General features: G+C 51.0%; 1 protein-coding gene across 2 annotated transcripts; it reads left to right on the forward strand.

Moving 5' to 3' along the window:
• Positions 1-13,422: 13,422 nt before the first annotated feature.
• Positions 13,423-24,645, forward strand: Tgif2 (TGFB induced factor homeobox 2). 2 transcript variants are annotated; one of them, XM_032904609.1, is made up of 3 exons: positions 13,423-13,789; positions 22,167-22,266; positions 22,384-24,645. In XM_032904609.1, the coding sequence occupies exons 1-3, from the start codon at positions 13,598-13,600 to the stop codon at positions 22,686-22,688; spliced, it is 597 nt and encodes a 198-aa protein (XP_032760500.1). In that variant the 5' UTR covers positions 13,423-13,597; the 3' UTR covers positions 22,689-24,645. The 2 variants fall into 2 exon arrangements, with proteins under 2 accessions (XP_032760500.1, XP_032760498.1); XM_032904607.1 differs by having other exon boundaries at positions 22,167-24,645.
• Positions 24,646-25,398: the final 753 nt, after the last annotated feature.

The following is a 25,398-nucleotide window of genomic DNA, read 5'->3' on the forward strand; positions in this document are numbered from 1 at the left end:
ACCTTCTCCTGGTGTTCCTGCTGGCCCTGGTCCCTCCTGCTGACAAGTTCCAATTTGCTGAGGCCTGGCTGTCTCTGTTAGGTCATGCCACCATTGCTGATTTGTAGTCGGTCTTCTGACTGCCCAACTGGACTGCTAGTGTATTCCTGAAGTATATTCCAGTAGATCCAGCTGACCTGTGAACTGAACTGCTAATTTACTGACAACGTGGATGGGAATTAATCCAAAGAGCCATTTCTAAACAGGTCCCCTTCCCCCATATCCTTTCTTTTCCACAACCTCTGGTGGGTGGTGGGCTAGGAGGGAGGTTAAAGCATGTAAGAATGATCATTAAAAAAGTTACGGGCTGGAGGGATGGCTCAGTGGTTAAGAGCACTGACTGCTCTTCCGAGAGGTCCTGAGTTCAATTCCCAGCAACCACATGGTGGCTCACAACCATCTGTAATGGGATCTTGATGCCCTCTTCTGGTGTGTCTGAAGACAGTGACAGTGTACTCATATACATGAAATAAATCTTAAAAAAAATAAAAATTAAAGTTACACCTGTCTCAAAATTCAAGAACGCACAAAGCCCTGTGTTCAATCTCCAGTACCTCATAAATAAAACCAGACACAGCAGCGAACAGAAATCCAAGGTCCTCCCCAGCCACAGAGTGAGTTTGAGGCTAGCTCATGGGAAAACTATGGTAGCTCATGTCTGTAATCCCAGTTCTTGGGAGGCAGAGGCAGGAGGAATGTCTCAAGTTCTAGGCCAACATGGACTACATAGAAAGTTCCAGGTCAGCCAGGTCCACACAGTAAGACCCTGGCTGAAAAAAAAAAAAAAAAGCAAGAAATAATAGTAAATAATCTTTAAAGTAAATAAATAAACACGGGAGGGGGACTTGTGTTGCATACCTGCAAGCCAGCACTCAGAGATGACACAGGCTTTATGCTAGTCTGGTCTACACAGTGAGTTCCAGGATAGCCAGGGCTACGTACAGAAATCCTGTTGGAAGAAAAATGAAATTTGGGTGTTTTTCTGTCGCTCTTTTGAAATGGAGCCTTGTGTCGGCAGACTGCCTTGATCTAGTTTGCTGTGGGGTGAGGATGACCTTGAATTTCGAATCCTCTTGCTTCCCAAGGCTTTCGCTATCGGGCCTGGGTTTCTGGATTCTGCTGTTTGTTCGGGGCGTGTGTGTGTAAGATTTTTCTAATCCTGAGCACACTGTCTCACTCATGCTAGGCAGCCTCAGCCCCAAACTTTAAGGCCTCAAGCACTCCTCGTACCCCAGCCTCCTGAGTGGCACAGATCGCAGACACACACACATCAGCCCAAATGGGCTCACTATTAATCGATTTCTTGTAATGATGGTTTTATAATATCACGTTGTACAGAGAAAAGGAAGGGAATTCCTTCTTCTACTGTTTGTAATGGCATTTGTTGTGTAACTACGTTCCTGGCGGGAGAAAACTTTAGCTTTTTAGTAATTATTGCGTAAGAACTTAAGTCCTAGGACTGGAGAGATGGCTCAGTAGTTAGGAGCACAGACTGCTCTTCCAGAGAATCTGGTCTCCACTCTCAGAACCCACAAGTCGGCCCACAGAGGGTTGTAACTGGAGTTCCGGGGATCTGACGCCTTCTTCTGGTCTCCATGGGCACGGCATGCACACGGTATACAGACATACATGCAGGCAAAACAATCATATACATAAAATAAATCTTAAAAACAACAACAATGAAGTCCTCTAGTTAGCGTGTTGAAGCTCACAGTAGTCCTGGCCCTTGGGGGGCCACAGCAGGGGATCAGGATCAAGGCCAGCAAAGTCAGGTAACATCTGATCACAGAACTTTTATCCTTTTGTTGCTTTTTTTCCGAGACAAGGTTTCTCTTTGTAGCCCTAGGCTCCTGGAACAGGTCAGCCTGTGTCCTGTGTCCTCTGTCCTGACCTGTAGCCTCTGCCTCCTGAGGCCTGGGATGAAAGACACCAGCCACCATGCCAGGCAAGAATATTTTTTTAAAAATTAAATTTAAAAGATGGTGCTACTTCCATTTTTATTTGTATAATTTCATGTTTAGATGAATTTTTCACAGACTAGCTTCTAAGTCAAGTACTTCCAAACTTTTTTATTTAAAAAAGAAACTTCCTTTATAAAGGGACTACAGTCCCTTGGGATGGTGTATATTCTCTTACTCTATTCCTGACACTCCACTAGAACAGCTTGTCACATAGCAGGACATTCATTTCTGAACTGTCTATGAAAGGAACTGCAGATTCCATAAGGAACCCAGCTAAACGTGTTTCTAACTCAACCTTGGGCTAGATCAGCAAAAATGACCTGGGCTGAAAGCCACCAGGTAGAGGCAGAGGAACTCCCAGGCAGGAGCCACAGCAGGTCAGGATAATGGAGTGGAAGAGTTGCAGTGAACATTTCTCAGACATAAAAACACGCCACTCTCTTCTTCTCCAGTCTCTTTGGCCTCTCTGACAGAGGCAAGATGACGAAGGGAACATCATTCCTTGGAAGGTGTCACACTACGACACTACCGGGACTGGCGGTGAGGAATCTAAATTTGTCTGTCGCAGATTCAGATTCCGTGATGGAGCGTCGCCGAGGAGGGCAGCTGCTGCAGCCGTTCATCTTGAGAATTCCAATCATAAAATAATTGTTCTGGTTTCAAACAAACAAACAAACAAACAAACAAAAAACCAAAAATATACCACCCTTCCCCAAGGCCTTTTAAAGACACTTGTGGATTGTAAGGATCACCAGTGTCCTTACAATTCAAAGGTTCACAGGAGAGAATCTGTCACCCTCACGACAGGCTTTACTGTCTATGTACCCACTCTTTGGATGAGGACACCCCTTGGGTTTTGCGGTGAAATGAGGTTTAAGATAAAAGAGGGGAGGATAATTAAAAACACACTAATAGCTGGTGTGGTGGCACATACCTTTAGTCCCAACACTCAAGGCTGGTGGATTCTAAGTTCAAGGCCAGCCTGGTCTACAGAGAGAGTTCCAGGCTACACAGAGAAACCCTGTCTCAAACATGCAAACAAAAAAGGAACAAACCCTCATACACAAAACAATGTACCATGATTCTTACTGCAAACTGCAACCCAGACCGAATGACCAAGGCAGTGAAGGACTAATCGCTATACAATACGCCATTAGTAAACGAGCGGAGGTGTCTTGGGGCAGGGGTTCATGGATAGCAAATACTTTGAGGTATGCACGGCTCTTGCTTCTATCACAAGCACCCCCAGAAAAGAGAGTGAATAAAACTAGGAGTTGTAACACCGTCTGCAGTATCGGCACTGGGGAGGGAAGGGGATCGGGAGTCCACAGGAATCCTCAGGTACACAGCAAGTGCATTAGACACTGTCTCAAAACAACATCCACTCACCTCCCCCCAAAAAGGAGAAAATAAAACTCCTGACTCAGGAGCCCATTCCTACTCCATGCCACCTACAGCCATGTTGGAGGGGTTGGTCCCTGGTGTGGACAGACACAGAAGTAGAATGCTACAGGGATGGAGAGCTCAGCAGTCAGTCAGTCAGAGGACCCGAGCTCATTCCCAGCACCACACACAGTGGCTGCCTGTGACTTGGGAAAACCAGATTCCCTTCCCTTTTCCAACCTCCATGGTTATCGTATTCATATGCACAAACCCACACTCCAACACAAACATTCACACACACACACACACACACACACACACACACACACCACACACACACACACAGAGGCATGCTGGTGCACGCCTTTAATCCTAAGTCACGAGGCAGAGGCAGGTGGATCTCTGAGTTCTAGGCCAGCTTGGCCTACAGAGCGAGTTCAACAGCCAGAGCTACATAGCCAGACCCTCTCTTAAATAAATAAAATTGTTGTTTTCTAAATCCTCTTCCTTTTTTGACGGTTTATTTTGTGTGTCTGGGAGTTTTGTCTGCATGTCTGTCTGTGTACCATGTGCATGCAGTGCCCGCAGAGGCCAGAGGAGGGCATCAGATCCCCTAGAACTGCCACGTGGGCGCTAGGAGTTGAACCTGGGTCCTCTGGAAGAGCGGCCATTGCTCTTGACCACGGAGCCATCTCTCCAGCCCTCTCTAAATCCTCTTAATTAACATTTACTTATCTGTTTACTTATTGAGGCCTTCCCTCCCCTCTCTGGAAGGCTGTGGGGGTGGAGCATGGAGGTCAGAGGATAGCTCTGGGCATCAGTTTTCTGCTTCCACCAGATGGGTGTCAGGGACCAAACACCGTCGCCCTTGGCAGCAGCAGGTACTTTTGTCCTTTGAGCCACCTCAGCAGCCCCTAAGTCCCCTCCAATGCTGAGGAAGATAGTACCTGGAGTCTTCTACATGCTAGGTAAGCACTCTACCACAGAGCTACACCCTGACCAGTAAAACTGCTTATTCCTCAATTAAAAGCACACCATTCCACGGTAGTACTTAATCTGTGCCCGGGAGCCAGACAACATCAAGGAAAGAGCCTTCGGCACCCCTACCCAAGTCTGACCGCACCCCTGCAACACTTCCAAGTTGGCATGTGGTAATAAGCTCACTGACATATGCCTTTGAGGCAAACCGTCTGCATAGAAAATCTTTCTACTAAGTCTAAGCAGACCAAGGCAGAACTGACTCTAAGAAGTGATACAACTTTTAGTAATACTCCTCTCTCTCTCTCTCTCTCTCTCTCTTTCTCTCTCTCTCTCCCTCTCTCTCTCTCTCTCTCTCTCTCACACACACACACACATACACACACACACACTTACTTTTTTTTTTTCTTTTTTCTTTTTTTTTTGGAGCTGGGGATCGAACCCAGGGCCTTGCGCTTGCTAGTCAAGCACTCTACTGCTGAGCTAAATCCCCAACTCCCACACTTACTTTTAAAAACACACAAGCCTTAGATGGCAGAATGCCAAGGAAGTGAAGCGATCTCTACCTGATCATGCACAGGCCTTTTTTAAATTACATTGTGTGTGTGTGTGTGTGTGTGTGTGTGTGTGTGTGTGTGTGTGTGTGTGTGTGTGTATGCACGTGCTTAGAGGTCAGAGAGCAATGCAAGAGTTGGTCCTCTCCTTGTACCACATGAGTCTCCGGCCATCGTAACTGTCTTATTTTTGGAGACAGGGCCTTACTGTGTGGTCCGGCAGGCCCTGAGCTCACAGAGACCGACCTGCCTCTGCCTTCAGAGCACTGGGAGCTTCTTTTCTAAACAGATGAACAACTTGGAGGTTACACAAGGACAGTCAGCACCAGAGGCAAAGCTGAGACGCCATGATAATCACACCTGCCCTCCCGTGAGCACAGGCTACTCGAAAAAGACTAACAGCTGTGATATCTTTGCCTTACCAAAGCCTGATCTAACCACAGACAAGAAACCTGAGGTTCAAAGGGTGGGCAAAGTTACTGAAACGACCCGCTATAACCCCAACTTCCAGCGCCACATGCTTCCAACCACAAGGAACTGTTGGCCAAACTCTTGGGGTAGCCCAACCAATGGGCTCCCCAGGTTGAAGCATACAGCCTGCCAAGATAGTCGCTCACAAATTAAATAGAGGTTAGGACTAGTGGTTCGTATCTTTAATCCCAGCACTTGGACAAGGCGGACGCAGGTGGATCTCTGCATGTTAGACGCCAGCTTAGTCTACATAGTGAGTTCCAGGCCAGCCAGACCAATATAGGTGCAAAAGAGACATTAAAACAGGGACGCAACAAGTTGGCTCAGTGATAGGAACTCTCTCGGCTGAGCCTGACAACTTTGAGTTCAATTTCCAGAGCCCCGCAGATTATCTTCTGAGCTCCACAAGTATACACAGATACTAAATAAAATGCCAAAACAAAATTGTCTTTTTTTTTTTTTTTTTTTCCGGAGCTGGGGACCGAACCCAGGGCCTTGCGCTCGCTAGGCAAGCGCTCTACCGCTGAGCTAAATCCCCAACCCCAACAAAATTGTCTTAAAGAGGGGACTTTCGTGAGGCTTGATGGGAGAAGGCTTGCTAGCATGCAGGAGGGCCTGGATTCTACCCCAGCACCAGGGGTAGAAGAGGTAAAAAACTCGGACGACCAAACTCAACAACATGAAAGCTAAACGGCATGGGCTTGACTGACAGGGTAACGGCTTTAGGTAGTTAAGTGGGAATCCACGTGAGACAGAGACAAGAACCTCTCGTGAGCCACCGTCTCCACCCTGAAGGCTGGCCTGCTATGGCTCCTCCTCTACCCACTCAACCTGATCTCTAAGCTCTTCCTTAGTCTTTAGAAGAGGCCCGGGGGGCCAGGCACGCAGATCCAAACCTCTTCACCACATGAGGTGACTGCCTGTCACAGCTGGTCCCTTTGCCACTCTGGTAACAAGGGCAGCAGCCAGTGATTTCTTTTCCAATCAAAGTGGACTCCTGTGACATTTACTGCACCCTTGTGACCAGCAAGTATCCTAGGAACCAGCAGCATGAAGGCTCCCCAGAGGTCAGGACCCCAAGCTGGAACCAGGAAGGCTCTCTCCTTCGAAGGCTGGGCGCAGTTTCTCAGTATAGGTGTTTGGTTGTTCTAGACAGGGTCTCCTGCTCTACAGTGGCAGTTCTCAATATGAGGGGTCGTGACCTCTTGGGGTGTTGCGTATCAGATATCGTGTATATCAGATATTTACATTATGATTCATAACAGTAGCAAATTTACAGTTACGAAATAGAAACAAAATTTTATGGTTGGGGGGTCACCAAAGCACAAGGACCACAGCATTCGGAAGGTTAAGAACTAAGGCTCTACAGCTAAGGCTGACCTTGAACTCATGATGCTCCTGCTTTTTTTTCTAGAGTACTGGGATTACTGACATGGTTCAGAGAGCTATTAAGAAAACCTCCAAGTCAATGGGTCATCCCCACCCCAACCCCCACCTCTCTACCCCCCTCCCCTAGTTTTATGGGGGAGCTGAGGACCTTGACTGGCCTGGAACTCTCTTTGTAGACCAGGACGGCCTTGAGCTCACAAAGAGCCACTTGCCTCCACCTCCAAGTGCTGAGATTATAAATTTGTGATACCACGCCCAGCACAGTTTCTTACTTTGTGGGGAAAACAGTGGTGGGGGAGGGGGGAGGGCCGGGGTGGGGGAGGGGAGGTTTCTTGCCACAACAATAGTAATGTATTCTTAGTGCTGGGGTCCAAATTCACGTTTGCTAGAGAGGTTTGACCTTACCAGAGCCAGGTGTGGCAGGGTACACGGATTCAGGAAGCTGAAATACAAGAAGGATTCCAGACTAAACAGGACAACATAGGGAGACCTTCATATCGAGAGAGAGAGAGAGAGAGAGAGAGAGAGAGAGAGAGAGAGAGAGAACTAATAGTGCTACTTGGGAGTCTGAAGCAGGCATAGCCTTGAGCTTGGGAGTTTGAGGTCAGCCTGAGTAACAGACAGACTTTGTCGCAAACCAAACACCAGTCGGAAAGTTTTCTTGTCAAAATTATCAACACATCTGGCCAAAGCCCCTTCTAGGCCGAATATTATAGCTGAAAATAAACTCAAGCCAGACCTCACTGGCTTGGAGCACACAGATTTATGATATTGTATGGTTCCGTTGTTATCAATAACGATCCAGAGGCCAGGAAGGGCACCTAGATGTTTGACTTTTCCAGAACAGCAGCGTGAAGAATAATCTCACGTGAGTTTTAGCTTCGTGTGCAGCTGCTTTGAAGACATTAACCCAGGAGTGGAAGTGCCTGGTGTAGAGACGCGCACATCTTAAACTATATTTACCAAGAAGACTGACCTGGCAACTGTCAAATTCATGGTATATTTAGGCTAGGGAATTTGTTTATGGGAAATCCTGACACAGAGCCAGCCCCCCCACCCCCAACTCTGGATCCTTCTAAGAAGGTTAGGGAGAATCCAGACCTGTGACCCAGCATTCAGTTCCCTCTGCTGCTGGCCATGGGAATGCATCACTCATCTGGACAGACTTGGGGACACTGGCTTAGCAGGCTGTCACTGGTGGAATCTGTGGGGAGTTCTGTGGGCTTGTGACTGCCCACCAGAGGCTCCTGTCCCAAAGAGAAGATATGGCTCTCAGACCTGCTACACATGCCTAACATGAGGTCCAACTTAGCAGCTAAGAACCAGGTCACATCTCCAGGTTCACCGGGCTGTCCCTCTATTTCCCCTCCATGCCACACCTATATGAAGGTCTCTGCCTCTTGCCAAGACCTAGTTGGTTCTTACCTTACTTACCTAAGATTTCCCATCTCCTTCATTCTTTCATAGGTCTGTGGATGGAATATGACTTGGCCAAGAAAATGCTTGTGACCAACTCTCTGAGCCTTGGTTTCTCCATGGGTAAAAAGGAGGGTTCTGGGCAATGTTTTAGATTTTGGATGGCCATTTTGGTTTAAAGTATTTTCAGGCAAGTCTGGCTTCTATGACACCCATCTTAAGAGGCTTTTAATCAGCATCCTGACTGGCTTAGGGCTTTCTGGGCGAGAAACTTAACTTTTGTTCCCAAAGTTTCTGTGACTACAATGCAAATGAACAACAAAAGTTGAGTCTGATGTAGCAATGACAGTTGTTGTCCCTGTCCCTTAGGTAGCCTCAGCAGGGTGACCCCAAGCTCAACAATAAAATAATGATTAGAAAATGATAACATTTAAAAAATAATAATCAAGGGAAGCCTGTTCCAATGCCATTGGTACTGGCACGAGGGTCTCAGGTTTCTGGGCCTGTATGATCACAAACCCAGAAAAGGTCTCTGTGAGCTGGAATTAGGATATGCCAATTAATGCAGACAGCAAGAGACAGTCGGCCAGTCAAGTAACTTGTTAGTAAGGAAAACTTGAAGAAAAAAGACACCAGCCTGGACTGTTGACAGCGCCTAGATTCACCCTCTGCATCTGGGTTTAGCCACCAAGGGAAAGGCTCAGGCTCTACCATCAGACCCACCTGGGCCAAAGGACACTGGCAAACATGGTAAGTCAGGGACCAGCGAGTAACTGTGGTCATCTCCAAATTGTGACACAGTGCCCGCCTTTCCCACGCTCCTGGGGCGCAGCCTGTACTCACCCCTGGCCGACCCTCTGTGCTAGGCTTGGGGTGTTATCCAAAGTGGCCTTCGCCGCGACCCTACAGGCTGACAAAACAACTGGTCCCTTAGCACCTGGGAGTTAGCCTCCGTACCTACTGAGCCTCAGTTTCCCCATCCCCACATGGGCAAGCTCCCAGAGGAGGAGACGAACTTACGGGGACTGGCACCCTTTATGCTCGGTAGTGCCCCCACCCCCATCCAGGAGCACACAGTAGGCGCTCCGGAAACACTCTCTGAAAGGAGGAGCGGGCCACTTCCTGCCCTGGAGCTGACTCCGGGAGCCCTGGTCCCACCGCTCCGCCCCAGGCCCGGGCCATGTGGCATTCCTAAGGTGGGTGGGCGCAGGAAGGAGGTGCCGCGGGACCGCCCCCTCCGGCGCGTGGGCGGAGCGAAGCCCCCTAGCTCTGCGGGCCCGCCCCCAAGGGTGGGCGTAGCTGGCCACGCTCTGCACAAAGTTTGTTTCTGCCTCGCGGCGGTGGGGGAGGGTGCGGCGGGCGCGATGGGAGGAGAGGGGATCTGACGTCAGGTCGCGAGGTGCTTTCCAGCCGCGAGCTGTCAGGCGGGTGTCAGACCCGGCAGGTACCCGGCGCGTTCCCCAGCGCCCCCCGTCCCGGCCCGGTCGTCCCTCACCCCACCGAGGCCGCGTGGGCCGGAAAGCCGCCGGGGAAGGTAAGTGCGGGGCGCCGGAGGGCTGGAGACGCGGGAGGAGGCGCGCGGACAACTTGGAAAGTTTCTTGGGGCGCCGGGGCGGGGGAGGGGGCGTCGTCCCGGCGCGTGCGACAGTGGGTGTGTGAGCCCGGGGGTGTGTGTGAGTCGGGACGGCGGAGCGCTGGCGTGGAATGTCCCGGGGGGTCCTGTTCGGCGTCTTTGTGGGAGGGGTCGGCTCCCAAAGATCCCAGTCTGGGAGAGGGCGGCCGGTGCCCTGCAGCGGGGTGAGCGCGCGGGGAGCGGGTTTGTTTGGTTTCAAAAGTGCACGTTGCTAACCGCCCGCAGCCCCCCCTCCCGCACGGTGGCGGAGCGGGACCGGGGGCCGCCGAGTGACAGCTGGAGGTGGGGGCCGCGGGCGGGGCTCCGACGGAGAGGGCTTGGGAGCCCGCGCGAGTTCCCCTTTCCTTTGGAACAAAGGAAAGTCTGTCTCCGAGGCATCTGTCACTCCCGGGCGGGCCAAGGCTGTGGGGCGCGTGGGGCTGGCGACGCGAAGAAAGTTTGTGCGCGCCGGGACCCCGGGGCCAGGCGAAGGGCAGCCGGGCGTCTTGCGGGGGCTGTGCGCGTCCCCGATGCAGGGGGGCGGCCAACATGGAGTCTGGGAGCAGAGTTGGGGGGGCGGCGCGGAGGTTGGAGCCCAGCCCCCTCTTTTCCCCTCCCCCTCCGGGCCGAGTTCGGAGCACAAAGCCGAGCGCGCACGCTCCGGCGGCCCCGCGCCCCAAGAGTCAGTCTGCGCGGAGTACCAGGGAAGGGGCTGAGAACTAAACTTTTTCCTGTCCCAGAATGGACACGTGAGTTTTCTTTCTTGCAGAGTTCGCCCCAATTCCCAAGCGCCGGGTGGCGGGCCGGCAGGGGAGCTGTTGCACGCACCGTGACTCTGGTGGGGGACAGTTGAGTGAGGGTGCCTTGAGCGCCGGCGGATTCGTCGGCGCCCCATGAGCCATGTGCTCCGCTGCGTCTGGGCCGCGGGGGAGGCTGCGCGCTTTGTGTGAACTGCTGGGAACACCAGCCTCAGTGTGCGGCCCTGGAGAGAGTATCTAGAGCTGGGCGAGTTGTCAGAAAAGTTCTGTGGGAGTGGCTGCAGATGGTGTTGTGGGTGTGTGTAGGAGATTGATGGGGTGCAGTGTCCAAGGGGTGCCTCCAATAACCCAGTTAGTGTAAAAACTGATGGATGGCTGATGTGGTGACGTCTGTGTCCTGGATCGGAGAGATCGTGGGTGGGCAGGTCACTTGGGGTTCGTGGGTGGGCGGGTGCAGGAGTTGGGCTAGTTCGGAGAGAGCCTTAGTCGTTGGTCCTAGGTATGGGGTGTAAAGCTGTGTGTTTGTAAAATTCTGGGAACTTGGGGATGTGAGCAGTGGGTTGGGTCGGTTTTCTGAGCAGTGTTCAACTTGCATGAGGGGTATTGAGGTATCACTGGTGTGCGTGTGCGTGTGTGTGTGTGTGTGTGTGTGTGTGTGTGTGTGTGTGTGTGTGTGTGTAACCTGCAGACAGCCCTAGGGTGCAGGACCCATAGGTAGAAAAAGTTCCCGCTGAGGGGTGCTCTTCTGGCCCCCACACAGGGAATTCTGAAGACTGAGTTCTGGCAGGCAGCCAGAGTGGAATTCGTAAAGATAACCTTGAGTAAACTTCTCACCCACTGCCAGGGCTGCCTCCCTGAGCTGGTATCCCAGCTGTCGTGGTGGCCGAAATGTCTGCCCTCAGAATGCATCCAAGTTGTGCTCCTCTGAGTGAACAGTGCCCGTTTCACCTCCAGGTGGCCTGGCTGAAGGTAGACCCTTCCCTCGAAAGTCTGGCTTAGCCAGCCCAGGGATCTGGGCTCAGGCCCAAGTCGAGGAAACAAAACCTGGGAGATGCCAGAGTCTTTTGGCTAGGCCTGCTGGGGAGCTGTTAAAAGGCAGAGAAGGGAGGAGCCTTGAGATTCGGGCCCAGCCTTGGCCTAGAACTTGTGCTATTAAAATGTAAATTTCTTTTGCTTTTGTGAACTGGAACTTTGTCTGCTGGAGGGGCAGCTGATACGAGTTATCTAGGCAGAAACCTTCCTTCGCGGACCAGGGGCGGAGGAGGGCTTCTAACTCTGAAAGGAGGACATTTAACTAGGATCGCACAGCCCAGTGGGAGTTAAAGCTGGGACCAGAGCCACACTTCATTGGTCAGGATTCTGAGATTAAGTCTCAGACCAGGTCAGAGGCCGGACCAAGGAAGACCGTCCAAGAAACAACCATAGGAATGACTCACTACCCACCACATGCACAGTGGCTGGCGGCAGGACGTACTGAACAGTTACCAGACCCGCCTCTGGGCCTTGGAGGGAAAATTACCCCATACCAAATCCTTTATAATGAATCTTAAACGATGGGAAGTTTATTTTTTCTACTGTGTGTGGATTTTCATCTGCACCTCAGAGGTCAAGAGAAGGCATCTGATTTGCTGCAACTGGACCTGTGGTTGGTTGTGTCCTCCACGTGGGTGTGGGGAATGGAACCCACGTCGTCCGTAAGAGCAGCAAATGCTCATCAGTGCTGAGCTATCTCTTCCAGTCCCAGAAATTCACTTTTAAAATAGGTGTGGGGACCGGGGGGGGGGGCTGGAGAAATGGCTCAGGGGTTTAAGGGGTTTAAGAGTACTTGTTGCTCTTACGGAGAGCCTGGGTTCGGATCCCAGCACAGACACAGGGCTCACAACAATCTTAACTCCAGTTCTAGAGATCTGCCTCTTCCTCCTGTCCTACCAGGACTCTGCATACGTGGTGCACAGACATACATTAGACAGAACATCTGTATACGTAAAATAAGGAAAATCCTGGAGGTGGGGGGGAGAAGGGATTTGGTGGGAGGGGAAAAGGTGAGAGAATAGAGCACTTCGGTCAAAGAATATTTATATATATATATATATATACTAAAATCCTTCTATCCTCCCCACCCCTAACTGACTGCAGAACCGTTTTGTAGAAGCAGCCTGTTGCAGATTTCCCTTCACACGTGGAAACCTAGCAGTGGTCCTTTATGACGGGCCTCTTCCAAGCATGTGCTCAAGGCCCATCCATGTTGTAGTAATTATAATTTATTTTGTTTTATGTGTGTGAGTGTATGTACACACCACATGGATGTCCGTGGAGGTCACAAGAAGGCATTGGGTTCCCTGGAGCTGTACGTGGGTTGTGAGCCACCTCGTGCTGGGAACTGAGGTCCCCTGGAAGAGCAGCCAGTGCTCTTAACCACCGAGCCATCACTGCAGGCCACTGTATTTCTTTTTATGGCCAAGTAGCTCATTCGCTCAACCATCTGTTGGAGATGTCTTGGTCGTTTCCACCTTTTGGCTCCAGTAAGCATTGGTGCATGGGCTTCTGCATGGGACGAGGTGTGCGTTTCTCTTGAGTAGCTAGAGAGCAGCGAGACTGTGAGTTTCCCCCTTTTAGGAGTTTTCAAAAGAGTTACGTGAGGTAATAGGAGTAAGTTTCCAGGACAGCCCAGAAAACAGAATTAGAGCTGAGCATTGCCCCCAGGGAGGCAGAAGCAGGAGGGTCCACCTGGGCTGTGTAGTGAGTCTGTCTCAGGACCACGGGAGGAAGCTGTAGTTCTTTCTGGTCCTGTTCTGTTTTTAGAAGAGGTGCCACCCATGTCTCAGTCATCCCTCTATGTTCCATGAATTGGTGGCATTTAGGATTCATCCGCCTTGCTCAGGCTATGGTGCCACTGTCCGGGATTTGACACCATGACCCTGCTTGTGAGGGAGAACTCACTAGGAGACTAAGGAAAGGGGGACAGACGCTAATATCCCCATCCACTTTGTCACTTGCCCCAGGCTGCCCAGAGGTCCAGCTTAGTCCCCAAGCACCATGTCGGACAGCGATCTAGGCGAGGATGAAGGTCTTCTGTCCCTGACCGGCAAGAGGAAGCGCAGGGGGAACCTGCCCAAGGAGTCAGTAAAGATTCTCCGAGACTGGCTGTATCTGCACCGCTACAACGCCTACCCCTCTGAGCAGGAGAAACTAAGCCTCTCTGGACAGACCAACCTCTCCGTGCTGCAGGTAAGAGGGGACCAGGCCCCAGTCTCCAGCTCTGTCCCCCGGGCCCTGTGGCCTTGACCTACCATAACCCCTGCTGGGATAAGATGAGAAGCCCACTCCTGGCCCTAAGGGAAAGACACCGAAGTGAGGTTGCTGATGCCGCTCTTGAGGCTTTGGTCCCTGTGAGGGGATGAGGAGTTGTTACTGTTGGCCTTGAAAGTGAAAAGGCACAGGAGCAGAGAGAGGTGCATCCCACAGCACTGTTGGAACGGGACTTGCTTAAAAATGAGTTGAATGGACTGAGGAGATGACCCAGGGATTAAGAGCACTCCCTGCTCTTCCTGTGGATCTGTGTTCCGTCCTTGGCACACATCAGACAGCTCAGAGCCTTCTGTAACCCCAGCTCTCAGGGCCTCTCGCCTCTGCAAGTGCACGTATGCCCGTGACTTTCTTTTTTTAAATTTCTTGATGGAAAAGAGAAGGTCTTTTAGCAATTGAGCTGGAGGTAGACAAGCTGGTACACGCCTGTGATCCCAGCCCTCAGAAGGAAGAGGAGGAGGCTAGACATTCCTCTCCTGTGCCTAGTGGAACTGTTAGGAGGAACACATTTTAAACAGGATATAAAAGGACCTTTGTGAACCACATTCAGGGGCACTCGAGACGTTTGTACTAGAAGTTGTGTCTCTTTTCAGTTGTCCTGTCAACCAGCAGATGGGTTTGCTGTTTGCATAGTGCTGACCCACCACTGCTCTGGGACTGGGTTGGCTCTCACCTCCCGAGTTTATGCAGTAGGCCCTTGGCCTAGACCAGAGTCCTGCCTCTGTCTTGCTGGCCTCACTGCTCCTTTTGTGAGCCAGCAGGCCTCCTCTCGATTCTCTTCTCTGGCCTGTCTACCATTTCTCCAACCCACAAGCTGGCTCCTTCCTCCAGTTACCTCACCTGATCCTGCTACTTGCCAGGCTTCCCACCTTTTTGTTCCTCCTTCGGTGAAAAGGCATGGCAGGTGGTCAGCCTGTAAAAATCCTGGGACCTAGCTCTGTGCCTTAGATAGTGGTTACCCCAAGTCTGTCTTGAGACACAGTCTAGACTCAAGTTATAGGACTTGATTGTCACCTCACTCTTTTCGCAAGGACTCTGGACCTCAGCCAGTCTGCTGCTGTCGCTCTGAGCCTCGTCTCTTCATCTGACAGGGAGCGTTCTCGACAATTCAAACAACAGTTGGGGTGCTGGTCGTCTTTGTTCTTACCCTCCAGGAGCCCATAGCCAGGGTGCTCTGTAGCACGGAACATTTACATTTAATTCCGGGGCCCTGCTCTTCCTCCTAGGATACTGTCAAGGAACTTCTAGGCTGGGAGCGTGGGGTACAGATTGATGGATACTAAGACAAGCCAATAGAGACTGGGTGACACAGAGCCCAGGGCCTCTGTCAGGACGCCCTGGAAGGTGTCTTTGAACTTATGTGCACTAGAGGCACATAGGCAAGAACAAAGGCCTAGAGTTTGAGACCAGAACTGCATAGACAGCCTTCGCTGGTCCCCCTGCCTCCAGCCTTTATCTTTCAGTCACAGAAGTACAGATCAGATCATGTCCCACACACTCCAGGGACCCCACTGTCCTCAGATGGGCTCCAGACTTCAGAGCAAGCACCCCAGCTTCCTTTGCAGTCCTTCCTGGGACTGGCTGTTGGGTATGAACATCCAGGGTCAATCCTGGCCTTTGTTTGCTTCACTCCTCAAGCACGTGTCTCTCCCTCTAGCCTGCTTCCTGTTTGGAGCCGTTGTCACACATCCCTGTGGCACCTCACACCTGTCCTGTCAAGCCACTTGCCACACAGAATTGAAATTGCTTCTTGTCCAGGATACTATTTCTCAGAGCTGAGAAATGGACTGAGACTGACCCTTTTCAGTAATGGGAGAATGGGCTGAGTGGTAAGGCACTGACTGACTGGCTTAGCACACCAAGAAACGGGTCCCCAGCACTGCACAAAAGCCATTCCTTGGCCCTGCCTCCCCTCACGACGCTAACTTTAATAATTTTCATTATTGTGTCGTAAGTGTGTAGTGCAAACATAAAACTGAGTTTAAAACCTTTATTTTTGCTCTTACATATAGCTATAAGACCAGTTTCCCAAAGTAAATAAATTACCCCAGTGTTTTCTGCCGCCAGCTCCAGATGTGGGGCCCGGTAGTTGGGCGCCATGCATGACACAGGCCAGAGTGAAAAGAGAAAGTCAGAATATCCTTGCAGAGACCAGTGGGGCCTACACGACCATAGCTTCACTTCAGCATCCAAGTAGAGGGCAGGGGTCAGCCACTGGGGTGTACGGAGAGTAAGGGACAAGTGGAGGCCATCTGGCCCTCCCTAAAGGATACCTCACGGCAGCCTCAGCCGTACCCTCTCCTGGAGACTCTTCAGGCACTTCAAGTACCTGAGTGGAAACCTGACAGTTCAGCTGACCCTGCCCTTTCTCACGCTCCTGTGAGAGCTCCAGCTTCTCTTCAGGGTTATGGAATATCAGGTTTTGGGTTGTTTCTTGAGGCAAGGTCTTGCTATGGAATCCCGAGGTGGCCTTGTCTCATTAGGAGAGCTAGCTGCCTGAATCTCCCAGTGCTGGGCCCAAAGGTGTACCCACCACAGTAGGGGACTTAGCTTTTTTTGTCTTTTGTGTGTTTTGTTGCTGTTCTGGTTTTGTTTGTTTGGTGGGGTTTTTGGCGGGGGGGGGGGGTTGTATATTCTGAGGTAGGTCATCCTGACCTAACAACAGTCCTGGAACTCTGTGTGGACCAGACTGGCCTCTGGCCTGTAACTCACAAAAATCCACCTGCCTCTGCCTCCAGCATGCTGGGATCACAGGCATGAGCCACCATGCCTGGCTGGAATGTAACTTCTCTATTCCACGCTTCTCCCTGTCGCTCCAAGACACCAGTTGCCTGTTATAAGTCGGTCTCCTCTCTGGCCACATTCCTGCTGTGTACTCTCTTTACCGTTTTCCTTATTCTGACCAGGGAACCCCACCTCTGTAGGAGTTGGCTGTTTCCACAGGACCTGGGCCCAGCATTAGGCCCTTTAGCTGGCTGCATGTAGGTGGCACAGAGTTCGTGGGTGTGGGGAGCAGAGACCTTAGCTTGCTTCGCTGTCATTGCTCCACTCTGGGTGCTCGTTCATCAGGGAAGGGCTAAGTAACTGCAACTGCAGAAAATGGTGTTGGAAATGGACAGCTTTGTCTGTATATAGTTTAAAGTTTTCCTTTGCTCTTAAGGACATTGGTTTCCAAGCTCGCCCCCTAAGCACCACTCCTGCCCCGAAGGAAGAACTTTAAACTAGCCACTGCCCCAACAGGTACCTCTGCATTGTGCCAAGCTGGTTTCTTCTCCCCGGGGCACCTCTTTTGATGCTGGCTTCTTACTTGCCCTGGAGCCATGTCATTAGCAAGTCAGTGAGTCATGCAAGTAAATGGTTTGCTAGGTTTTGTCCTGGGTGAGGCAATTGGGAAAATAAGACACCCCCTCCCCCACCGAAAACAAAAAACCCCCGACCATTGTGTTTTGGAGGATTGTTGTCAGGTCCTTGTGGCAGTCAGAGCCTAAGTTACTGGTTGAGTTCATCTGGTTTCCTGTTACTGGACTGACTGCCTGGAGGGTCCTGAGTCCGTTTCTTAGTTTTCCCACCACCTGGGCTGCACTGGGAGGGCTCTGTGCTGTGCTGCAGGCAGTTCCACTGCTCCTCTAAGTCCTTTCCTGACAGTTCCTGAGCCCACAGGCTGCATAGCTATTTCTCTGGTAAGACCCTTCTGTCCCCCTATGCAGGCAGTCACTGCACGCACTGTGGAAGCTTCCACAGGCTACAACAGGTCACTTGTCCTCAAGGCCCTCCTGTGTGTGTGAGCTTCTTCTGTGTGACATAGTTAAAGAACTGGTGGTGCTCACCAGAGTGGGTTAGATAAACCCCTGTCCGTAGGTCTGCACAGCAGCTCTCTGCAGAGCCCTGGTTTAAAAATGTGTATTGCCAGGTGAAGGTAGCAGCTCACGTCTGTGACTACAGGAGGATTACCACAAGTTCAGGTCAGCCTGAGCTATAGAGACCCTGTCACAAAAGAAATCCAAAGTCTGGCATGGTGGTGCATACCTTTAATCTTAGTACTCAGGAATAATTGGAGGCAGGTAGATGTTAAGTTCCCGGCCAGCCAGGGCTACATAGTGAGATGTGATACCCTAATCTGAAAAAGAAAAAGTGAGTAAGTCTAAGAACGGAAACATCTTCCCAACTCCACCTCGTCCTACCTGCATATAAAGTCTGTAAAGCAGATTGAAAATGGCCATTTTAACAGATTTTTAAAATCCCTCCAAGGATCAGGGATGAAGCTGAGTGATGGGGCACTTCTTAGACACATGAGAAGACTGGCCCTGGGGCAGGCCCTAGTACTGGGGCAGGGAAGGGTGAGGAGCATCTGTGGTAAAGGCTCAGTTCGTAGAGTACCGTCCTAGTAGTCAGCCCTGCTGTGGGTCCCCAGCACAGCGTAAATCTAGGGGTTGCTCTCACTCCCCCTCAGATGTGCAGTTCTATGGGATGAGTAGTTCAGCACACAGTCTGTGGGACAAGGCTAGTGTGGAGGTACCCTGGGCTAGGGGCCCATACAGCCGGTGGCCAGTGCCCAGAAAGCTTCTAGCTTTCTCTGAAGCGCATTTCTCTTAAATTTGCTAGGCAAGTTACTAAAGTGGTACCTGCTTCCTGCTCCCGTACCTCACAGCCAGATGTAAAGGAGAGAAGTGCAGGCTGCTAATGGCTGAGGGAGGTAGGAAGCAGGTGGACGGGAGCTGCCCTTGGTGGGAGGAAAGGTCTAAAGCCTGCTCCCTTCTGCTGTCCTACGCAGCCTTCAAACCTGAACTCCTAGTGATGGCCTCTAACTCAGCAGTGGAGATCGCCACCAAAACCATGTCATGGACTGATAAAGACTAAATGAGTAGAGTGGACGGGAGCTGAGGTTTTGTGTTTGAGTGATACTTTTTTTTTTTTCGGGGCTGGGGACCGAACCCAGGGCCTTGCGCTTGCTAGGCAAAGTGCTCTACCGCTGAGCTAAATCCCCAACCCCTTGAGTGATACTTTTTAAGATCGAGGTTCACTTAAACTGTCCCTGTGGCAGTCGAAGGAAGATGGAGACCTCTGGCCAAGAGATCAGCTTGTGAAACCAGCTATGTAGCTCAAGGCAATGTGACTTTAGGCATGTCTCTTCATCTCTGTGTTCCTCTTTGTAAGGTTTTGGGGACACTGCTTACTACCTCCCAGACTTGCATACAGATTTAACAAAATGTCTCCAAAGTTGTTCCAAGACATCAATGTTAATCCTGCTTCCAACCAGCCAGCGGTTCAGCCTGTCCTTTGTAAAGGACCAGTGCCTGCTGTGTGTAAAGCACCGAGGTGAAGAGAGATAAAAGAATCCTGGGCAGCCCTCTTGAAGCTGGATCGGAGAGGGGAAGAGGGACCACGGATGCCTCTGTCAGGTTAGCTCGACAGGGCTCTTCTGTGGGATTTGGTAAAATTGCAGCTGGCTGTTACAGATCACTCTCTGTCACGATGGGTCTCTTGTCTCTTTGGCTAGACGTGGTGGAGATCTCATGAGAAGACTATACTCAAGAGCTTGCTCAAGAAATGTACCAAGAAAGAAGCCTAGCACTAGTCAGGGCCAGAAGAGAGGCACAAGAGCTTGGGTCTCTGATCTAAGCAGGATGGAGGAAGAATGAGGCACTGCTGCGGCCTTCTAAGAGAGAAGACTCCTGACCTTTCTTTTTCCTACAGCAGCTGGCACAGGCTCTGAACGTGTCTGCTGATGAACTAACAGGACAGAAGAGCCTAGGGTGTGAAACTTGTCAAACTGCATGTTCCCAACTGGTGGATCAGCTCTGATACTGAGAACTCCTCACCTACCACGACCTCTTCTTGGACCTGGGATTTTTACTGGGCTGCTTCCTCTGCCCAGGCTCCTGAGTAACAAGGACCACACAGACTACACATTCACAGCCTGTCCATTCACTAGTCCTGCTTATCGGAGGCCAGGTCTTACTCAGTAGCCCAAGTTGGCCTCCCATTGCTGGAGTTGCATGTGTGCACCATCATAGCTGACTTCATTAGCTCAATGACCCTTTAGTATTTGCTGCTGTGGCCTCAGTCAGTGCTCCTTTGGTTGGCCCTGGCCCTTGCTGTCCTTTCAGCCTCAGCCTTTCAGACAGACCCATTAGCTCTGTCTCTGATGTTTAGTATTTATTTTAATTAAAGGGTTTTTTGTTTTGTTTAAATCATTCATAGTTGCAGGGGCCTGGTCCGTGGTGGTTTGCTCATTGTTTCTGAGCTACTTACGAAGCAGTGGCATTGCAGTGTGCTGGACAGTGGAGGAGCTGTTCACTGCCAACAGGAAGCAGTTAGAGAGGGATCTCAGAGGTTGATAGACTGTTCCTTCCTGTTTCTGGGCTTGTCCTGGTGGTCATTCACCTGTTTGTTTACTGCCTTTGCACAGCCAGATGATGTCAGCACCTCAGGGCAGGGCATAGAACTGTTAAAGGCAGCCCCAGCAAGGGACTGGCCTAAAGCACAGCAGGCAAACAGTGACGTGAAGAAGTCCTGGAAGAGGAGAGTAGGGGCGCGTGGAGGCTCTAACTCAACTGTTTGAGGGATTACAGAGAGCTGGGCTCTGGGCTCTGCCAGGTGCCAGACGGACCTTTCCGTGTGTTCACCAGCAGTGCTAGAGACGGCCCAGCTCCTTTTACAGAAGAAAAGTCTGACGCTCTGTGCTCAGTAAGTAGCAGCTGTTAGAGAAATCGGCACTGGAGGTGCAAAGCCTTGGTCCACCAGTAGGCAAGAAAGCATTCCAGGAAGGAGGGAATGTGCTATGTAGAACGTGTACTGTTCTTGGGAGGTTAAGTTTGGTTTGGGTTTTTTGGGGGGAGGGGGTATAGACAGGGTTTATCTGTAGCTCTGGCTGTCCTGGAACTCACTGTGTAGACCAGGCCTGCTTCTACCTCCCAAGTGCTGGGATTAAAGGCATGTGCCACCAACACCTGGCTTTCGTTTAGTCCCATCCCCCACCCCACAGGGTTTTACACATCCAAAGCCTTTGCATCTGGAGTGTTGAAATTAAAGACTATCTTGTGTTTTGTGGTTAATTTTGTTTTGAATGAGCAGGGCCCAAAAGCAGTTGCATGTGCTGACCGCAGAAGAGCGGGAAGGAATGGTGCTGGGTTAGAAAGGTGGACGAGGCAGGAGGGTGTTAGTTTCCTGGCTCCTGAATCTGGACTCAGACTAGTGGTGGTAAGAAACAAACAGCCACTTCTTAGCCAGATCACCAGCCATCGCACTTTGAGAACATTACACTGGCAAAGAGGTCAGAAAGAGAGCCTTGAAGCTGAGGGTCAACTCCGTGAAAATCACTTGCTTAACGTGAGCAAGACTGGTGCTCCCTCAGCACTAGAGATAAGTAATGGGCACACGGGGCACCTTGAGCTTCGCAGCATGACCCAGCATACAGAGGGGTGACAGACCGCATGGCACTGGTGTGGCTTGGAAGCACTCTTTCTTCTCCCTGATCGCCCCTTCGCTATCTCTGTCTGGTCTCAGCCGCTCTACAGGCCTAGGAATGCGTCTCTCAGCATCACTCTTGCCACATGTACCACCCACACCTGGTGGGCAGCTCGTTTCCTAAACACTCTCTAACCTCTACAGACACGTGATGCACTGTGTGTGTGTGTGTGTGTGTGTGTGTGTGTGTGTGTGTGTGTCTACCTCTCAGGAGGTAAGGGCAGGCAGAGCTCTATGAATTTGAGGTCAGCCAGAGTTCAAGAACAGGGATACACAGAGACTCCGTCTCAGAAAAACAAAAATATAAAGCCAAGTGTGGTATCTCAGGAGGTAGAAGCAAAGTTTGAGGCCACCTCGGTCTAAGTAGTGAATTCCAGAACAGCCAGAGCTATACAGTGACACCCTGTCTCAAAAAATAAGCGGTAACTTGTGTGGCTCCCTGTGTTCTTAGTAAAACTAAATCCTCACCCTAAGAGGTGGCCTCTAATAACCACATTGAGCTGTGCCACGGCCTGCCTTTCAGCGGTTTTCATAGGTACGCTGCAGCCACTTTTGAGATGTGGTCTCACGACTTAACCTTAGCTTTCACAGAATTCATTTAGACCAGGCTGGCCTTTAACTCATGGAAACAGGTACATCTGCCTCTTGTCTCCCAAGTTTCAGTTGAAAAGTATTTCCTAGACTCTGCATCCTTCACTCCATTGTCCCACCATTCCACTGGCCAACATGTCTGAGATGTTGGCTGCTGTCTGTGTCTTGGTGTCTGAAACACCAAACATTTTGTAGCTGTTTTGAATGAAGTTAACTGATAAGTCTCTTTCACTCTTTCCAGATATGTAACTGGTTCATCAATGCCCGCCGCCGCCTTCTCCCTGACATGCTTCGGAAGGATGGCAAAGACCCTAATCAGTTCACCATCTCCCGGCGTGGGGGTAAGGCCTCAGATGTGGCTCTCCCCAGGGGCAGCAGCCCCTCTCTGCTGGCTGTGTCTGTTCCAGCCCCCACCAACATGCTCTCCTTGTCTGTGTGTTCCATGCCACTCCACTCAGGCCAAGGTGAAAAGCCAGCAGCGTCCTTCCCACAAGTGGAGCTGGAATCCCCCAAGGCCCTGGTGACCCCTGGTAGCACACTCACCCTGCTGACTAGGGCAGAGGCTGGAAGCCCCACAGGTGGACTCTTCAATACACCACCACCCACACCCCCAGAGCAGGACAAGGACGACTTCAGCAGCTTCCAGTTGCTGGTGGAGGTGGCGCTGCAGAGGGCTGCTGAGATGGAGCTTCAGAAGCAGCAAGATCCAGCGCCACCCTTACTACACACTCCGCTCCCTCTAGTCTCAGAAAATGCCAAGTAGGCACTGCTCCCAGGCGGCTTGAGGTCCAGGCCAGCTGTCCCAGGTTCCTGGTTCACTTCCCTTTCATACAGAGGGTTATCTATGTACGGATCACTGCCAAGCATCAGGATCATCTGTCCAGCGGGCCTCAGCAGAAAGAGGCCAGCTGATGTCGCTGCACTGCACCGTTAACAGGGCCTGTACTCTGCTGAGTGCCATTCCTTCAAGAGTCCTCTCCGAGGAGACCAAGGCACCAGAGCCAGGTGTGGTGTTGCTGCTGCTGCTTCTCCAGAGAGCCCTGGGACACCTGCACTCCAGCCTGCTTTCCAACCCAGGCTCAGGAAACCTGCCAAGTTCAGACTTGAGCTGGGTCCAAGCCGCCCCTAAGCTGTGCCTCTTGGTCGAGCCAGGTGCACACATTCCAGCCTATTCAAAGGACAAAGGAAAATGCCCAGCAGATGTCACAGAGCCGACTCCAGTTGAATGTTTAGATTTTTGCTAAATTGTTTTATTTTCCTTTTGCTGTGGTTTGTGTTAATGGCAGTAGGTAGCCCAGAAGCACAGGTGTGGGGAGAGAGCACCTTACGTGAGGGATGGGGCTGGATGAATGGGGTAATCTACGGCTGCTCAGGATGACTGTATAAGGGACCAGCAGATAATCTATAGTGCTGAATTCAGACTATGGTGATTGTTTAATCTTGGTTTGGTTTACCCTGTTATAAAAGACAGAAGGAAAATATCCACAGGTGGTGGATTCCAGACGGGGAATAAAGCCACAATCAAGTCCAAGCAAAGCAGACAGCCATTTAGACACAGCAGAGACAGATGATAAGAGACACACTTGTTTCTATTGTAGTTTGGGGTGGTTAAGCTAGACTGAAACAGTTTTGTTTTTCTCTCTGTTCTGGGTAGCTATCCCCGCTTTTGTAGCTTGTTTCAGACTTAGTCCAGCATCTCCTGCTTGGGGAAGAGTGAGCCATCTGCTGGTCAGGAGGCCCTTCAGACATGCCACTTGTTCCTTCACCTAGGCAGTTGGAGCCTTCCTGGAGGAGAGGCTAGTGCAGCTACAGCCGCCTGGGAGCTGTGTCTGTTCACCTCCCTTCAAGTTGGGATTGCAAGGGGCCTGCCTAAGTTTCCCGGGAAACAGACCACACTTGGTCTTAACCTCCTTCCTTCCCCCTGTTTACTTTGCTTAGTTTTCAGCAGCACTATACCCCATCTTTATATATCCTAAGAAACACTAACCCTAGGTTTTTATTAATCAAAATATTTGTGTTCTGAATAACCAGAAGATGTGAGGAGCCCTGACTGTAATTTCCTGGGGTCTACCAGGTTGTGCGCACAGATGGGGCTCTTGGATGTTGACTGACTTGGAGTGCCTGTCCCAGAGGAAGGCAGAAGACGACCACTCTGGCCTTTCTGGGAGCCCCTGACGTTTACCAGGCTTCCATACCTCTCCTGAGTGGCTGTGCCCCATTCCTTGCTGTGCAAGTGGAATGAGAGATTTGCTGTTTGTAGGGACTGCTCTCCTAGGCTGTCTCGGCCCCCCTCTGGCTTCCTGTACTGCAGGAGACCCAGCAACCTCACCTGTGACCTGGAGGCACTCCTGGGAAGGGCATGGTGGGTTCACTGAGTTTGGTTTGCCCACTTCTGCCCCACCTGTCTGAGAGCTCCCATGGCTGTGTAGGATGCTCCGGTAGGGGGTGATACTAGGATGAGGGATTTTCCCCCCACAGTGCACTGAGCAGGGGAGGAGGGAAGGAGCCATGCTGCTGACATATTCTGGCATCCCCCTCCTGGAGTGAAACAGGGCATCTGAAGGGTAGAGCAGTCTCTGCTTAGGTTGCTTGTAAGGTAAATCTGGAGAAGCACAGTTGTCCCATTGAACAATATTTGAGCAAAAAAACTACTGTAAATAACTGGTTTTTGTCTTTTGTCAAATAAAATTGTTTTGGTTTTGTTTATGTTTAAAGTCAAACTGAATTGTTGATTGGACCTACTGTGCTTTGGAGCAAAGTTTTATTTTTTCTTGTAGCCTTGGCTGTCCTGGAACTCACTCTATAGACCAGACTGGCTTCAAACTCACAGAGATCCTCCCGGCTCTGCCCAGCAAGTGCTGGGATTAAAGGCGTGTGCCAGTCCCTGGGTCTTTACTCCGCCTTACCTCTGCTGCTCTCCTCTAGCTACCTAGGTATTGTGTAAGCCTTTCCTGGTCTGCATCTGTCCTGTCCAACGCTGTCTACAAGGATGCATTCCCTGTAAACCTGGCCAGTCTGCTGACTACAGGCAGACTCGGCTCTGTGGGGTGAAAGGATCTGCCACTTCTGAGGTGGCAGTTTTGCCCCCTGGGGGAGGAGAAGCACGCGGTTGAGAGCTGCATCTGACCCACATCTGCTTCAGCCATAGCTCAAGGCAAGAAGACCTCCGCTTCTGTTTTGTCAGCCTGCAAATTCTCATTTGAGTTCACTAGCTATGGGCATAGTTTGCTACATCAAGATTATAATTGTGGCATAAAGCACAAAGCAGTAGTAAAGAGCTCTGCTGTGTGGTGGGCCTGTGCAGTGCTCATCTAGTTGTTTTTATACACTCACACGGGAGATGCCCACACCCTGAGAAAAGCAATCGAGTGAGGATTTAGGTTACAGGACTGAACTCGGCCAGTGTAGGTGTGGATTTGGGACTTTCAAGTGTCTTGCTTCAAGGTCAAGAGATGTCCAAAGCCCAGTTAAAG

This window comes from Rattus rattus, chromosome 5, assembly GCF_011064425.1.
Source record: "Rattus rattus isolate New Zealand chromosome 5, Rrattus_CSIRO_v1, whole genome shotgun sequence".
NCBI classification, from domain to species: Eukaryota; Metazoa; Chordata; class Mammalia; order Rodentia; family Muridae; genus Rattus; species Rattus rattus.

Coding starts and splice junctions, on each gene's coding strand:
- Tgif2 (XM_032904607.1), top strand. CDS start 13,598: ATGTCGGACAGCGATCTAGGCGAGGATGAAGGTCTTCTGTCCCTGACC. Junction 13,790..22,166: donor CCAACCTCTCCGTGCTGCAG/GTAAGAGGGGAC, acceptor CACTCTTTCCAG/ATATGTAACTGGTTCATCAA.